Source organism: Plectropomus leopardus, chromosome 3, assembly GCF_026936395.1.
Source record: "Plectropomus leopardus strain MGB_pleo_1.0 chromosome 3, ASM2693639v1, whole genome shotgun sequence".
Taxonomy (NCBI): domain Eukaryota; kingdom Metazoa; phylum Chordata; class Actinopteri; order Perciformes; family Serranidae; genus Plectropomus; species Plectropomus leopardus.
In genome coordinates this window covers 9,921,652-9,938,697 of record NC_142178.1, presented here as the reverse complement: position 1 = coordinate 9,938,697, position 17,046 = coordinate 9,921,652, and the positions used below count along the sequence as shown (strand labels likewise).

The following is a 17,046-nucleotide window of genomic DNA, read 5'->3' as shown; positions in this document are numbered from 1 at the left end:
TTTGGTTGACTAATAACTTGACAATTGAAAAATAAGTTAAACAGGGTGTGCGCTAGTACTTGCTTTTAGTGATACTCAAAATTTGTTTAAATGGTGATCTCTTGACTGTCTGCAGGTCCTTTCCGTGGAGAAGAGGCCTCAGTCAGTGAAAATGTGAGATCCACTTCAGGCCAAGTTGACATTCTTTGCAACATTAAAGGTAGACCGAGTTTCAGTCTTGAAAGTACACAGCTTAAAGCACAGGACATTAAGATGTATTGTCTGAAGTGCACCAGATCTTTTGGTTTTTTTTGTTTAATCTGTATGACCTTTCAAATTTTGTTAATTATAGGCAAACTATGGAAGACGGAGCACAGTCAGCACACTCTTTGTCCACCTAATTAGCTTACCTAAAGAAGGCTTTGAAGGATCAGAACCAGCCAGCACTCCTGTTTACTGCTCCCAGGATGCAAATCAAGGGGATAGTAAAGGTACTTTTGTTCAAAAGGGCGGGCACATCTAGTCAAGTTTTATTACACCCACTGTGTCAAGAAGTGAAAAGAATTCATCTAAGAAACCTAAAGAGAGATGCTGATAGACCAGTTGAACACAGAAGACTAAGTCATTTAGAAGTACAGTATATCAACTGTTTTATATCTATGTTTTATTGTTGTAATTTCATTGTTATTTACAACATCTATTGCACATCTGTCCGTCCTGAAAGAGGGATCCCTTCTCAGCCACTCTTCCTGATGTTTCTTCCACTTTTCCTCCGTTACAGGGTTTTTTGGGGGGATTTTTTCCTTGGGCGATGTGAGGGACAGAGGGAGGTCATATGTTGTAAAGCCCTCTGAGGCAAACTGTGTGATAATGGGCTTATAAATAAAACTGACTTGACTTGACTTATATCTAAAATGTTTGAAGAGAGCAAGAAGACTGAGGGAGAAAAAAAACTGAGCTTTACATTGCTACAGATGCAGTGCATACTTCTTCCAATTTCAGCAATACGAGACTCACTGACAAGACAAACTCGCAGAGGCAACAGATTTTCATTATAAATCTGTTTTTCAAATAAAAGGAAACTCACCACTGAAGAGGACTCTGATAGGCACAAGAGTATGAAGTATTTCTTCCCTTTTAGAAGTTAATGCAGATTGGAGTCTGCAAAGCGTTCTCTCTGAAGAAACTTGATGTAGCTGGGAAATTTGCAAGGTCTGCACTTTGGTTAATCCTTGTTTTCTCTTGGTATTCCCTGGAGACATGCAGAGTTTCATTTAGCATGCAGTTCATGTTCAGAGTTGCCTTGTGTGAACATTCATTATAAAAACAGGTCTGATCTTGGAAGCCCATTAGGTCTGGACCTCAGCCACTGTGATGCACCTTTACAGTTTATTAACATCAGAATACGCAAAAACTACAGAGCTCCTTACATCCTGAAAGACGTTTTGTTTTTAGTCTTGTGCACACAGGTTATCTTGTGGGAGGAAGTTATTTATCTTGTGCGCATAATTACTTTGTTCCTGCTAGATAACTTCTGTGCACAAGATAATTCATTTGTCATGTACACACAAGATTATAACATGTGCACACAATATAATTACCTTGTTTGCACAACAGTTATCTTGTGCAAACAAGACAATAACTTATGAACACAAGATAAACAATACTTCCTGTAGGGAGTAGGGACTCTGTAAAAACCTAATAAAATCTCTGCAAAATTCAGTTTATTGAACATTATAATGCAATTACTTTTGGGTTACCTTAAGCTTGACGGCTCATTCTTTATCTTGAAAACAACTGGCAAAATTGTCACAATTCAAAGTTCAAGTACTTGCGTTTTCTCAAGTACGACTGTTTGATCAAACTGAGCAAATTCAATCTTGCGATGCAGTCTAATTTTGTCAACAACAAAAAAGACCCATAACATGCCGCTGACCATTTCTTTATAAGGAAACAGCTATGCTACTGAGGTACTGAATATTTTATTCTACATGTGAAATATCGCTTTTTTGGATGAATTTTTCATGTATAATTTATACACCAAGATTTTAGCCTGGAGGGAATGGTATAGCCTAATTCAGGCTGGGTTATTATTAAACTGGAATTGCTGGGCAGAGACCGTGATGGAGAGAGTGTAATGATGGCTCGTTTCCAAAATCTCGAAAACATTACAGCCATGAATAAAGGTCAAATGTATTTTATTTCTTTAAATATAAAAATCCCCTTAGCCAGAGTGTACAGTTCACAATTTTTAACCGGATGTTTTGACAATAACGGTGAATATGTCTCCCTTTTTCCAGATGAATACAGAAACCTTCCATGGGTATCAAGAGGGAGGAAAAATATATCGTTAGTTTGGTGAGGGAAGTCTGACGAAACGATGAGGGATGATAATGATCACCAATTTATGTGCACACTAATAAACACAACTACTGCTGCTTTCAAACAACTTGTTATGGAATGAAAAGATGCTAAATAATATACAGAACTAAGAGACCGGTGAAAATATTCCCCTTTGGCATAAACTGCACCTAAAAAAACTGACAACCAACCATCCAATAAACAGCATATTGCTTTGAGAGATGAACTGCAATCTGATAATTATTGGATTCAGAAGAGACGCAGCAAAACATGTGTGTGATTACATGTCTGTCAATCAGCGACTGATACTCAGAACCCGTGTTGAAGAAAACATGTTCAAACCTTAAAGTGAAAAGACACCACAGGTGAGCAGAAACTGCTGACTTTTATATCTTGAATGCTTTGCACTTTGCATGATACACAGGGTGATGTGCTGCTGGTTGTTTCTGTAAATCTTAGGAAAAAGAAAATATTATGAAAAGTTGATATCCCTGGCTTTCCTTGAGTTATTATCAATGTAGGCCAAAAGGCTTAGGGGGTGATGGAGTGGGAGTTTCAGCATGGACCCGAATCTGAATTTATTCTCTTGTCCAGGATCCAAAGCTTACAGTATATCACTATTATGGTGGCAGGCTACCAGCAAAACCCACATTTTGGGGTCCTAACACAAGCTTTACAGGCTTTATATACTCTCGACACTGATGCCAATAGTGTAGACTTTTACTGTAACTGTATGGCCCTTCAAATTAAACCTCATTCACAACAGTGAAATCAAACCCACTAACGTTTCTCCACTGATGACAGAGGAAAAATGCTGCATTTAACATTTGGTGCAGCATGAATTTAAAAAAAAAAAAGAAAAAAAAAAAGAAGACAATTTCAAGGTAAGCTTTCTAAATACAAACACCAAGTGCTAAAATAATCAGCTAAAAAGATAAGTTCTCAACAAGGTTATTGAGTATGTGTACAAATAATCAGGTGACAATGTTACCAGTACAGTTTTAACTGTAGTTTCAATACAGTTGTCTAGAACGGCAGTCGCGCCACATCAGAAGACTCAGTTTGTTCACTCTCTCACCCAAACACAGATACTTCAGCGACTCCTACAAAACGCATATTAGGTAGGGTCAATTTAACACCATCCAGTCCTCAAATGCCTGGTTTGTGTAGATGTGGGTGATTCACTTTTATATTGTTCATATTTGGTTCAGTTCTCAAGTTTCAAAACTTGTTTACCTTGTATACTGGTCTGCTTCAGGTCAGATCCTCCGCTGACCAGTTCTCCCACCTATCTAAGCACCAAAGGGTTGGTAATGTTCATTAAAGAAGAAAAAAATAAAATAAAATAAAATTTTAGAAAAACACGACAATCGCTGTTCCGTCCATCCATCCTACATCAGTCCGTTAGTGCGCTTTTTGTCCTCTTGCCCTGTTTCCCTCCAGTGGAGGTGATGGCGCTGCCGTTGCAGGCTCCCGCTGATACCAGAGTCTGGTCCTGCTGCTCCTCCACAGTGTCCGGAAGCTCTTCTTGGATCTGCCGCAGACGGGCCATGGCGCGGTCGATGGTGGCCGTGCTCACAAGGTTGAAGTCGTGCATGCTGACGAGATGCAGGAGGAAGTTGCGGCAGAGGTTGCGGCGGATGATGTGAGCGCCGCTGTCCTCAGCGAAAAGCATGATGGCCTGATTCATCTGGTTGTCCGCTATGAAACTGCAGGGAAAACGAAGGACACACGAGCTTAGCGTCCATTGTTTAATTAGACTGACGGGACAAGAGGAGCTGTGACTACAATATACAGTAGTACAAATTAAATACTGTATATGTGGATTAACTTATGCCACAGCTTTGACAGATATACTGAACATATGACAGATTACAAGAGAACTGCTTAGTGCTCTGAATTTTGTTATACTGTAGTAATCCTCCTGTCACACTGTTTGATATTTGGCAATATAGTTTTCCATCGTAAAAACATTGAAAAAAATTCTCTTCAGAGTTTAGGCAAGTTGAACATTAAAAATAAAATTGTGTGACTCATCCTCTGCCGCTAATCCTTAGGTTTCTTCCATTTTTTGCCCCGTTTAAGGGCTTTTTTAGGGAGTTTTTCCTGAGGCGATGTGAAGGTCTAAGGGCAGAGGGAAGTCGTATGCTGTAAAGCCCTCTGAGGCAAACTGTGTTTTGTGATAATGGGCTCTATAAATAAAATTGACTTGACATTACACAATCATTACAAGGCCTCAGCAATATTGTATGAGGATGGAAAATGCCCCTCACTTCTCAACCTTTTTTTACAACTCTTTTTAGTATCAGGTATGTCCCTCAACAAGTTAATTAATATATTGTAAAGAGATGATTTGAGAAATTACAATCTAAAGAGGGAATGAGATGCAAGACCTACCAAGCCATCAAACCAGATATATCTTTCCATCCACTTTTATACATGAAATGCACTGTACACCGAAGACTATTGGAGAATAACTTTTACACAGTTCCCGTTGTCTCTCAGACTGCGAGCAGAAATGGAGCAGCTGAGTCGCACACCAACAGAAAAACTGTGTGTGTTGCTGTAAGACGAGCACACAAAATGAAAAACACGTACTCGTCACGTGCCCTTGAGGCCTGCCTGCTTAGAAGCTCGGCCAGCCAAGGCCAAGAGTGTGCTCATGTGTGCCTTGAATAGTCGTTCTTTGACGCCACGGTTGTCAATCAATGCATTATTGTGATTTTATCTTTATTAATGTACACTTAGACATGTCCGGTAATGCATTGAGGTGACGTTTTGTTTGGCAGGCAGCACTGGCTGTCAAACGTGCCACAGAGAAACTGACACCAAATTCAGCAAAATGTATCAAAAGTCAAAAGCTGCGACACATCTGTCAGCATCAGCTCGAAGGGACTGATACTGTTATTCCCACGTACCCGTGCTTCATCACGTGCAGGTTCCACAGCTTCATCACCTCCTTCTCTCCTTCATTTACATCTGTGAACTCATCCAGTTGCTGTGAGTAAAACAAAAGTATACAAATTAATCACACAATTAAACACTGCATCAATGAGGACAGGGCCAACTAAACACTCTCAATACCAATATATTTTCTGTTGGCGCCGACAGTGAAACTACTGTAATACTGATGGAGACCACAGCAAGTTAATGCTGGCAGGTTCAGGAAATCAATACTGAAGTGATAACAATGTTGTGAGAGCAAGCTGATGAAGTGTTCTGTGTTGGCAACAGTTTTTGCTCCGAGCACCTTTAAGTTATTTATGGGGAGCAGGGCTGACCCAAATGCTTTTTACTCTTTGTTGCCATGGTAATCCAACACCGAAATCAGCACTCCAAAAGCTTCATTTTTTCCCCTCTTGAAATTCTATTCTTCAGGCCTGTCAGAAACACTCTCACACAACTACTTCATTATATCTAGAAAACTTAAACCGAGGCTGATTGTGATTGTTTCCTGGACTCAGTGAAGGTTCCTTCACAATTTTTCCTTTGACTGAATTAGTTATTGTGTTCTTGCTACTTGGATTAGTCCAGTAAATAAAATTGTTTTAAGAGATAAAAGTATTGTTGTCAATATGAATCAATGATAATCACTGATAACCAACCACACAGGATGCAGCTGTCGGGTCAAAAAGCTGTGCTTCCAGCCAATCTGAGGTATGCACCTCTGCACAGTACGGTGATGTGCTCTGAAGTGCGCGCTATGTTACAACTCAACTGCATCGTCAAACAGATCTGACCAGATGTGTTTTTGCATACTGACAGGATGTAAAGAAGACTCATCTTTTCCTCCTTAAAATGAAATGCTCTTTAACAATGCCATAAATGACTCATTTCCACAGACTTGGATCAATCAATGCCTTTCAAGTCAATTTTAACAAATTTTTAACAATATGTAGCATTAGACAAGGCAGAGCTCCCGATACAGTAAAACGTGAGAGTATTACATAAGTGTGAAAACTCTGCGTTTGCTTTAGTAAGTAGGAAATTGACCTTAAAAGAGATCATTTGGATTTTTTAGGGTTATATCAAGTCCCCAGGAACAGCACCTGGCTTTGATGCCATTTTCACATACCTGCCAAACTGTGGAATCACAACTGCAGGGTGTCCCAAAAAAGCTTCTCTCCATAGACTTCAGGGTTTCCCACACATTCATTTACTGTGGCGGCCTACCACAACAAAATCATCCGTTGCCACATCTAGATTTTTGGAGCTGGACTGTTAATTAGGAGCGCTACTGTAATGTCAGGTGCGTTGAAAGTGAAACTTAACCGTTCGTTTTGCTGGGTCTAAAACCTGACTTTCACTTAAACATCTGCAAACAGCTCCTCTCATCAACTGATGTGATCTGTTCAGCCGTGAACAGATCAACAGATCAATTATCCACCTTGTGAATGACAAGTGCTGCAGAGGAGGACAGGAAGTCACGTCTGCTGCAACGCTTTAAGATTCACTCGTTACTAAACCCGTCTGGCATCCAGGAGTGAATATGAAAACAGATGGAGTGGTCAAAGATGTCGTACTGAAATTTAAGGTGTGTTGATGGATTCACGTCGTCATCTGGTGCACTGAGTAACATTACAAGTAAACGTTCCCCCTTAAAAATTGCCAGCAGTCGGCCCAGTGAATTAAAAAACAAAATCTCAGTCTACAGCTGCTGCTAGAGGCTGCAAACAACCTCTCATGTTATAGTTCTAATTGAATAATGTATGAAAAACGTGTCACGGTGTGAGCCGTGGTTAAAGCAGCTACAGCTCAGCCCTGAGCACAGAGCGTTGATTCTCTACTGACCAAACAACACACTGCAGTGTTTCTAGCGCCTTCTTTCAGTACTACATCTGTGGGCTAGGTGCCCTAAAGGAGAGGGGTGACCAAATATGGGGACAGTTCCAAAAGGTACTGAAGATACCACCCACAAGTTTTCACAATGGAAATGCAAAAAAAAAAATGCATACCGAAACTGAACTGAACCAGACTGACCTGCTGGTGAAAACACCCCTTTTGTTGACTCTGAACAAACACCTTTAAAAAAGTCACATAATGACATAAACAAACTGACCAATCAGGCAGTGCTGGACCAGAAAGTCCATGTTCTGCACAGTAAAATGACTGTTTTTGTCAGTGGAGTCTGGCACCTTTACAGAGAGCACAGACGGATGCAACAGCTTTCGGCTCCCATTGTTAAGGACTGTCTCACAGCGAGGTTTAGTGGTTAAAATATTCTAAATAAAGTGCACATTCGAGCCGCTGCCTCTGCCCACAGAGGTACATCGCTTGTCTTCCAGGGCGGTGGTCCTGCCTGCCTCTCCACACTGGGTGTACCTCATGCAACCCCAAACTATCCCTCTAACTATGTCTCCACAAGTGGTGAAGGACAACTTAATTTCAACACTGAATCCAGATATAAACGGACACAATGAGTAATGGCTTCTCACCGTGGCAGTCTTCTCTCTGAGCCACTCTGGATCTCTCTCGTCCTCGCTGTCCTCCTCCATCTCTTGGGGCCGCAGAGGCATGCAGCTGTCACTGTGGAAGTAGAGACGGTTGTGTCCACTGACGTACGTCCTCTGCTGCTCCAACTCTCCGTCCTCAGATTCCAGGAACTCTGACAGACTCGGTTTGGTCCTCTTGGGCCTGTTGAGGAGGAAAGAAAACAGATCCTGTATAAACACCAAGAACGCTGAAATTTCAGCTCTTTCATATTCTCACTTGTTAGATATTACATATAATGAAACTTAGACCGCCTCAATACTGGTTTATCCTTTTTTGCTTATTCTTGTACATATTTATTTTCAGTCCCTTGTTAAAAAAACTGTTATAATCCAAACTTCAAATTGACTTTTCTTGTTTTTATTTACCTCACTTAATTTTGAAAGTACAACATCAGTATGAGAAAGCTGATGACTGAAGAGAGCAGATCTGCTTAGGTTTAATGTCACAAACTGCTCTGAATCAGTTTTAACTCTGCTCGCTGTTCTCCTACACTTCATTACACCTAATTCAACTGATTACTGACTCATCACTAAACCAGACTTAATGAAAAGCAAATTAAACATAAAAAAAAAAAATCAATGACACCGACATTCATGCTTTACTTTGAACGCTGCTTCAGAACACAGGTCACCAGTTTACCTGCACACCAGCAGGTGAGTTACAGCGGTCCTCTTAACTGGGCCGTTGCGGCTGAAAGCAAAGCCGGGCTGGCTGTGGATGTCCTGAGGGTTGCCGACATACGAGCCGTCGTAGCACTCATTGATGGACACGTCTATCCTTGCTCCTTTGGGGTGAGGCTGCACATTTAGGAAAGAGAAAAAGAAAGGTAAAAGAACATCAGTGAAATAACACAGGAAACGGTATTCAGCAAAAACACAGAAGGTCTGGCACTAATTGTCAATAGCACATTATGCTTTTGATAATAGTCGGCCTTCAGAAAGAGAAACAGGAGGTTCTCTGTGAATGCTACGAGTCAGAGAGAGGGCAGAGAGGGAAATGAAAGAAGTGTAAGAACAGGAAGCAATGACCTGCAATTAAGAAGTAGGCTGAAATAGACAGTGGCTGCCCTCTGCGATTTGACAGAAAACAGTCACCGCACAGGGCTCGCGGAAAACACCTGACAAACACACGTAGTTCCTTACCACGTAGTTGAAGATGAAGCGGGAGTGGGAGAGTTTGAGGTGTTTGAGCAGGCTGTAGAGTTTGCTGCAGTTCAGGGTGCACCAGGGACAGTGAAGGTCGTCTCTCGCCTCCGTTTGTTGCCGCGTGTTATTGTTATACAAGAACTGAACATGGACAGATCGCATTAGTTACAAGGTTAACAGAGATGCTCAACCTACAGAAGATTAAAATGATGATTTTATTCCAGTTATCACATAATATCAGAGTTACTGTCACATTTTGGTACATAAACGGCATCCAAACAGTTCAAGTTCTATTAATGAACCTTGAACTGGGATGATCATAAAAACTAGTCATTTTTTCTCAAGATGTGACAGTAATTCTAATCATGTTTTAAATTTTCTGCAAAAGAAAAAAAAAGGGACGACAAAGACATTTTGCTCGAGTGATTATTGTAAATAAGTGTCCAGACCCGATCATGTTTCTTGCTGTAGTGTGTGTACCTGATAAAATATACGTAGCTTCTGCCGCGGCTCACACTGGACCTGCTCTTTCCTCGTCTGAATGTCTGTGCTGACTGACTCTTTCACTGCTGACAGGAACAGATGGAAAGGTTATTTCTTGGAGAATCACCCAATCAAAAATTTGATTTGACACATTTAACAGGAATTTGAGAAAATGTCGGAACTGCATTGTTCCCTCCCCCCAAAACATAAAGATTTAAAATTACAGGCACACATATCACACACACACACACACATCACAGGCTATGTTTGCATGCACATGAATATGAACATATTCTGAGACAGATGCAGGTCATGTAAACAGCATACTCCTTTTGGATATTCAAAATTAGGCCTTTTTCTGAAGGTGACATTTTCCGAAAGGCACACATGGAAAATGTCGGTATTATTTAAGTTTTAGGAGCATTCTTTGGACATACATACTGCGCATTTGAAACATGCATCTCTGTTAGAGTTCTGACTGTAGTTTGCGACACACAGCCTCTTGACCATTTATCCATTTACGGTCAGCTCCGTGCGTCTCCATGGTGCGTTGTACATAAATCGGCAGGTTTTTGAATATGTACAAATATAGCAACAATGACTGTTTTCAAAAGATGTTGAAGGAATGAAAGAGTGAGGCTGTGTTGACACGATCCAACAAGTCCACCTTCGGTGAAAAAAAACCTAATTTTGACACTGCTCCAGACATTCTTTGAAGTGGCTCCAGCTGTTCCGGTTTTCATATTTTGACGTGATTAATGACACATTAGGGCACGTTAATGGGAGGTATGCATGGCTGCATGTAAACAGTGGATTACTCATCCTTATTTAGCAATATTGTCTTTTTCAAAAGGAGGGTAAAAAACTTTAGTGAATGTAAACTTGGTCACTCTTGCAAAGCCTCTTTCAGACATGGAAAATGCAACAGTAGTGGCTTCATCTACTTGTTAAACTTGTACTTGTCGTTTCTGTTGTGTACATTTTTTAGTTGTGTTCTTTTTACAAGAGGAGCATTGCTCGTGCAACAATGTTTCCTCCCGCAACAGTCCGAATGTAATTAGAGGTGTTTACAGGTCTCTCATGGGTCACATAAGCGATGGATTTTGAAACGTATTCTGAAGTTGAATTAATGTTTCTCTGTGGTTTAATTAATGACCATCATGACTGCTCAAGGGAGCCACCAGACAACTTCTAAACTTGCCAAAGCGAACCTTTAGACAGGCTAATATTTATCTAGTTGTGCGTTTCTTCATTAATTAGGTAGAACATGTATTCGGGTGCCTACTTTACACAACAAAGCTTCAGGACGCAGGGCCTTACTTAAATGAAAGCTATGTGAAGTTGCCAGCACATTCATGGAGTGAAGCGAATGTCTCAACGGGACTCAACAGCTATGACTCACAGAGTGCCTTTTACCAGATTCAGCTACAAATAGACCATCCCACACCAATATCACAGTTTCTAAATCCAAATTCATGAGCCATTCAACTTTTGCTAATGGCATAAAATAAAAAAAAAAACTCCAGTTCTTTGCTTGGAGTCATTTATAAACACTTTTAATAAAGCTGGATGAGGAAGCCGTAACTATTTCATCATTCGTCAGCTACGGATGTTTTGTTTTTTTACCTCCTACTCTTAAATGTAACATAACATTAAATAAAATACAATAAGTTAGAAAAGATATGGCAAAAACAGACGTTTCCAACCAAGAATATTGATAGAAATCCTCCACATCACAGAGAATCTCTTATTTAGTCTCATTGTACAAAGTGAACTGGTGGCGTTTCTGTACTTACTCATGAGGGCAGCTCTGTGATTGCTGGTCCTAGTCTCCATGGGGCTGGAGCTGTCTGAGTTACGTGTAGCAAGGGGTTTTGCCACGGGGGCAGTGGACTTTCCGCTAGCATCGCCTGTCCAACGCAGCATGAACTGCAATGTGGGTCCCTGAGAAAATGTCTCAAATGGTGGCAGTCTCTGTGGGACAGAAATGCAGAGTCAGTGATGTGAAGAGAACAAATCTGAAAGATGAAAAAGGGAGCCTAAGAGTCGACCTCCCTACCTTTCCATCAAGAATGGTTTCCCACGTAGCTCGCTTCTTGCTGACAGGGCTGTCCTCCATCCCTTGCATCGACACCTCATACTCCCCGTCCAGCAGCTGCAGTCTCCTGCACGGACCAAATCAAGAGCGGTGATTTAAGGCACAAGATGTGGAACACCAAAAATCATCCTAAAACCTGAATGAAAATCTTACCTATTCTTATCAAAGACAGTCATCTGTGCAACAAAGGTCTCTGTGGTCTCTCCCTCCTCTCTGTGAGATGAACTTCTCTTCTTTCTACTAGGAGTATCTGTTACATCTTTGCACACACACACACACACACACACACACACACACACACACACACACACACACAAAATACGAAAAACATAAAAAAAGACTGAGAAATTTTGTATCCAATTAGCAACCATTTCAGTAACATCTAACATGTATTTTTTAATTTACTGTGCTCAGAGAAAAACTGGCTCCTTGCATCCAGCAGCTTGCTGTGAAAAGATTCTGAGCTATCATAAGCCCCTTTCACACACACACTACAACCCTGGACGTATTTAGACATTACCAGCTGTAAGTGAGAAGGCAAATGCCTGAATCAGTTGGACCAGACAGTTCGCCTGCACAAAGTCTGTGTAATGTTCGATCGAGCCCGTGTGTGATCAGAGCAGGTCATTGTCCGGATAATTCAGTGAGCCAGTGGGCATATTGATGACTTTTCTAACTTGTGACTGGCTTAAACCCATTAAATACAACCGGTTCAAAAGAGTCGCTGTGTCAGAGTCAGAAATACTCAGTAAGAGAAACCAATTAGTACAATATGTAATTATTTTAAAAAAGAAAATACAGTATGTACAATATGCTAAGTATGTAAAAAAATAAATGTAAAGAAATACAGTAATAGACAATTAGCACTAATATGTGAATATTTACATTACAATATGGATAATGAGTGTGTAAAATATAAAAAAGAGAAGACATAAAACTGTGCCTTATGTTTCTATATAATGTATAAAACTAGTGTGTAAGTTCAAAACATAAAAAAATATAAATGTGTGTGCTACAACGAACAACAGAGATATATGTAAGCACCAAGTGCAGCAACTGCTGTGATGGTGTGGGTTCTCAGACGATCACTATCACATATTTTGGTTGCGCCCATTATTATTTCCTCTCTGGCAGGAGGTTCACACAGTTTTGCAAAGAGTTTTCCAGCGAGACATGACATTTAAACTAGAGACCCTTTTTTGGGTGCCCTGCATATGGACAATGCGACCTCTGATGAGAAATATCTATATGAGAAATATCTCTGCCAGCAGGAAAGCCATAACTACAAAGTGACTAAAACCAGCAATACCTACAGCTGATGATGGAATCACATTACATATCACATCTATAGAATTAAGATGTTTACTTTTTCTATAAGATTTTTCTATGAAAACCTGGATAGGATATATTACACCTGTATGTTCTTCATTTATTATTATATTTTGTTTTTTGCTTCTGTATTTCTAAATTTAATTCACTTTAGTAGTGTCTCCTGATTTATCTGTGAATTACAGACGGCTTGAAGAACTAAGGCGACCAAGCCCTGTTGAGATTATCTGTTTGGACCTTGTCATAATTCAATAATCAGAGAATTTTAAAAAATAAATACATTTTAAAAAATCGCAAATATTGGAGAGTGAAGAAGAAGGGTCATTTAAACAAAGACGACACCGAAAATGACGATCTGGACAGAAGACGAGATTCTGGAAGTTCTGTCGGTGAAGACCAACTCCAAAATCATCAGCCAAATCCAAGGGAAGGCAAGAGATTCATTTCCTTATGACCAAATTATGAACCAGCTTCGTAAACAAACCGCTGCAATCTCCACAGCATACTGTATGCATCACGTCCTGTCTCCTGCACGCTCTACCAGGCACCAACCCGCACCTAAACTACACGGAGTATTTCCAGTGGGTGCCTGTGTGTGATACTGACAATCTCCTGCTGTATGCTGCATGTGTGAAAGGGCAAGTCTGGACATTGTCCAGAGTTCATATGAGAAAGCGGCTAATATAAACTGTACTTGGGAAAAAGCGAAACACAAAATTCTTTGATGTATATTTCCTACCAATGTTCTCGTTGGCCTCTCCGTTGAGCAGACCATTAGTATCCCTCCTCCCTGTGCGTGACACCCTGAACAGGAGCGAGTAGGACTTGACCATGTGGCTGTTGCTGGGCTCAAACTCGTTGCTGGAGACCAGTAAGGAAGGGTAGGAGCCGAGCTTGGTTTGGTTACTGTCAGGGTTCAAAGGCACCTGCTTTTTACCTGTAGGCACTTGCTTTATCGGGCAGCTGACATCCTGGGAAAAAAACAAAACAGATAATCACAAGTAAATAAGATGAAATGGCTTGCTGCTAAAGTGAGAGACTGTCTCAATAATGTACTTTACCTTGCGTTTTTTATGGCAGACTTTGACAAGTAGCACCTCTAAGGACACAGAATTTTGTTCATTTTCTGAATTCTGAGATGGCTTTTCTGTATGGCAACAAAGAGTGTCCAGAGTCAGTCATTTTGTCCATTTTAATACACACAAAAACACAGATAACATCAGAGGGAAAGTACAGATGATTTTCATTGTTTTCTCTATGTAAGGCCGATGCTCTGCGTGTATACAAAATGTCTTCTGCATCGCACGCGGCAAAGTGTTCACTCCTTTGGTCACTGGTAACAGTGTGTGCTTGCTTTTTGTTGTTTTTTTCTTTTTTTTTTTAGGCAAACTGCTTGCTGAAACACAAATTGACATGCTTGTAGTTGCCAACAGTGGTTGCTTCGTGTCATGGCAACACTACTTACAATGAGTGTGTTTACATGCACACTAGTGTGCTGGTTTTAAGTTTCACTCTGGCTTTGAGCTTATTGGGATGTTTACATGGAAAACAAGAAACATGAACACAATTCTAATAGCATCCAGGTTTCTGATCATCTGTGTGCAGTTGTGCATTGACTTCTAACCGAATAAAGATGATCAAAAACCTGCTGCAATGTCACAGTTTTCCTGTTTATATTGGAGCTCTCCAGGTAGCATATCCAGGTTTCACAACATCAAAATAAGGCCTTGTGTGCAACACATAACCGTGATACTTGCAAGACCACATCATAACCAGGATATTAATGTGTATGTGGCCTGAATAGTGGCCTGATAACAGAGCAAGGCTGTAAGTTATGCAACCAAAAAATGTCTTTACTCAGCTATTTTTTGAAGCATCTGTTAGTATTTCATTTGAAACAACTATGCTTAACAAGTGCTTGAGTAAAATCTGCTTACCATCCTTATGGAAGAACCCAGTGAAGGTTAACTGTAGATGTGAAGACAAACTGAAGAACAAATAGAAAAATGCGCAGATGAAATTGGGTCATATCAAGTGATTCATATATTAATTCTTTAAAAAGTCAAAACCGTTTCTCTGGTATTTAAGTCTCTAAAAACTATCCAGCAAAGAAAAGGGGCACATCAGCTCCTGTGGAGCCGCGTTACCTTGGAGAATCCTGCTCTCCCTTCATCTTCTCGACTGTCTGCAACATATCATCCACTTTGAAAGTTTTCCTGTCAGGAAGGATCACAGGTCACGCAGGTTCAAAATCAGTTCAATAATCAGTTTGTTAATTAGTGACAGACCATAAATGAGATCATTAACATATCAGATATTAACTATGTATTTAAGATCTACTGGTGAGTCTTCATACGTGTCAAAAGACACGTCATCATATTTCATACCTTTTGGCATTTGTTCGGCCATTTCTGTGAGACATGAAGGTGAGCGTCCTGTGCAAAAATATGGGCTACAAAGAGAGAAGAAACCCCATCAAATGAATCACTCACACTGTAAGTGGGCTGGCTAATCAATACAATAAACCTACACGCATTGCAATTCACTTACTGCAATCAAATTCCTTGTGCGGAGAAATCTGTATATCTGAGTTGGTTCTGGAAACAGAAAAAAGGTATTATTGTGGTGTTAGACAGCATCACAGGCCCCATCACTATATTTTCTAACATTTATATACACTATGTAAGCATTTGAGAGATTAATCTGTATTAATGTTAAACATGCCAAAAAAGGTGCTAACAGGTGGTGGCTGATTAGGCAAAACATCTACCAACTTAATTAAAAACTGTCCAGACATTAAAGTATAGGTGTTTTGTTGATTCCGGTCGGATAACTCCTACCTAAACTCAGTTACGTTTAGTTATAACAAAACAAAAACTGGAGCTCCCTTCACAGTGCCTGATAAACTAAGGGAGGCCTGCCTGCCAAAACTAGTTATTGAAAACAAAATCAGCAAAAGTAGAGTTCAGCTGGTGGCTACATGCTTATTGAAAGCGTGGAAAAGTTATTCTTGTGTTACCAAAACAGAAAAGCTGCATTAGAAAGAGACGAGCGGTGAAATCTCACTTTCAAAGGCCTGTAGGAACAGCTCATGGTCGGCCTGAATCTGCTCCATCTTCGGCTTCTTCACAGAGTTCATCACTGCTGATGAGGCGGGGTACACGGCGCCGTTAGCTTTACAACTCGCCCCACTCATAATATGACCTGAAATCTGCGTGTGAAACAACGGCACACGTTAGCAAATTAATTATTACACAACAAATGGGGGCAATACAGCATGTTAGCTTAGCCAAGAGGCAGATACTCGCGTTAGCAGCCGAGCTAGCTAGCTCAGCTAAAAGCACAATGCTAACATGCTAGTGAGCTTGGTATTTCAGCGCAGTATCCGCTCGTTTGTTCAGGCTACGATTAACAAAAACTCTATGAACGACACGTGATAGATATTGGGCATAAATAAAGGCAACCCACCCTGGCCGATGGCATTAATTTGTTAGCCTCGCTGCCTCCAGCACCAGCCTGGCAGACTCAACAGCAGAAACCCATGAAGATGAAGAGGAGGCGACGAGACGCTGGCTAGTCAGTTAGCTTGCAATGTTAGCATGGTTTGCTACAAAACAAGCCTCCGGATGCCCAAGGTCCCCCCGCATTCAACTGTCACAAATACCGTTTTATATCGGAGACGGTTGGAGTATTTTGGATCAAATTATTGATTTTCTATCTGTAATTTATTGTCGGTGGGGTTTCCTTCAATTTGTACTGAACAACAGAGCAGTAGTCAGATATCAGCCAATAGGAGACGAGCTGAGAGAATTCAGCGCGCTGATTGGCTGCTGAGCTCCGGAGATGACATACAACCCGCTCTCGCTTTCTGCGATTTTGCGGGAAATCGAGTTTATCAGAGATCTCATCAAGACCATGATCAAGACTGAGTTTATCACGCATGCACGCAGTGTCCTCTGTTTGTGCGGTTTTAAATGGATGGAATGAAAGCTACACAGAGCGATAGTCGGCAATAAATGAATGTACCGTAGGCAGTTAGGAAGTGAAAGTTATTTTTTTAAGTCTAGTATAATAAAAGCACTTCTGAGTATTATTATATACCATAAATGCCAGTTCATTATTATATACCATACAGATCAGATTAAGTATATACACACA

General features: G+C 40.6%; 1 protein-coding gene across 2 annotated transcripts; it reads right to left on the bottom strand.

Annotated features, from left to right (window-relative positions):
• Positions 1-2,160: 2,160 nt before the first annotated feature.
• On the bottom strand, positions 2,161-16,664 carry suz12b (SUZ12 polycomb repressive complex 2 subunit b). 2 transcript variants are annotated; one of them, XM_042484800.2, is made up of 17 exons: positions 16,357-16,664; positions 15,955-16,099; positions 15,439-15,485; positions 15,276-15,340; positions 15,036-15,104; positions 14,826-14,875; positions 13,950-14,035; positions 13,628-13,859; positions 11,713-11,818; positions 11,521-11,626; positions 11,258-11,435; positions 9,459-9,547; positions 8,976-9,119; positions 8,473-8,630; positions 7,776-7,974; positions 5,259-5,338; positions 2,161-4,049 (listed from the first exon to the last, which is right to left on the bottom strand). In XM_042484800.2, exons 1-17 carry the CDS (start codon positions 16,369-16,371, stop codon positions 3,737-3,739), a joined length of 2,082 nt encoding a protein of 693 aa, XP_042340734.1. In that variant the 5' UTR covers positions 16,372-16,664; the 3' UTR covers positions 2,161-3,736. The 2 variants fall into 2 exon arrangements, with proteins under 2 accessions (XP_042340734.1, XP_042340736.1); XM_042484802.2 differs by having other exon boundaries at positions 9,459-9,544.
• Positions 16,665-17,046: the final 382 nt, after the last annotated feature.

Coding starts and splice junctions, on each gene's coding strand:
- suz12b (XM_042484800.2), bottom strand. Junction 9,548..11,257: donor TCACAGAGCTGCCCTCATGA/GTAAGTACAGAA, acceptor TGTTCCTGTCAG/CAGTGAAAGAGTCAGTCAGC. Junction 9,120..9,458: donor AGCTACGTATATTTTATCAG/GTACACACACTA, acceptor GTCCATGTTCAG/TTCTTGTATAACAATAACAC.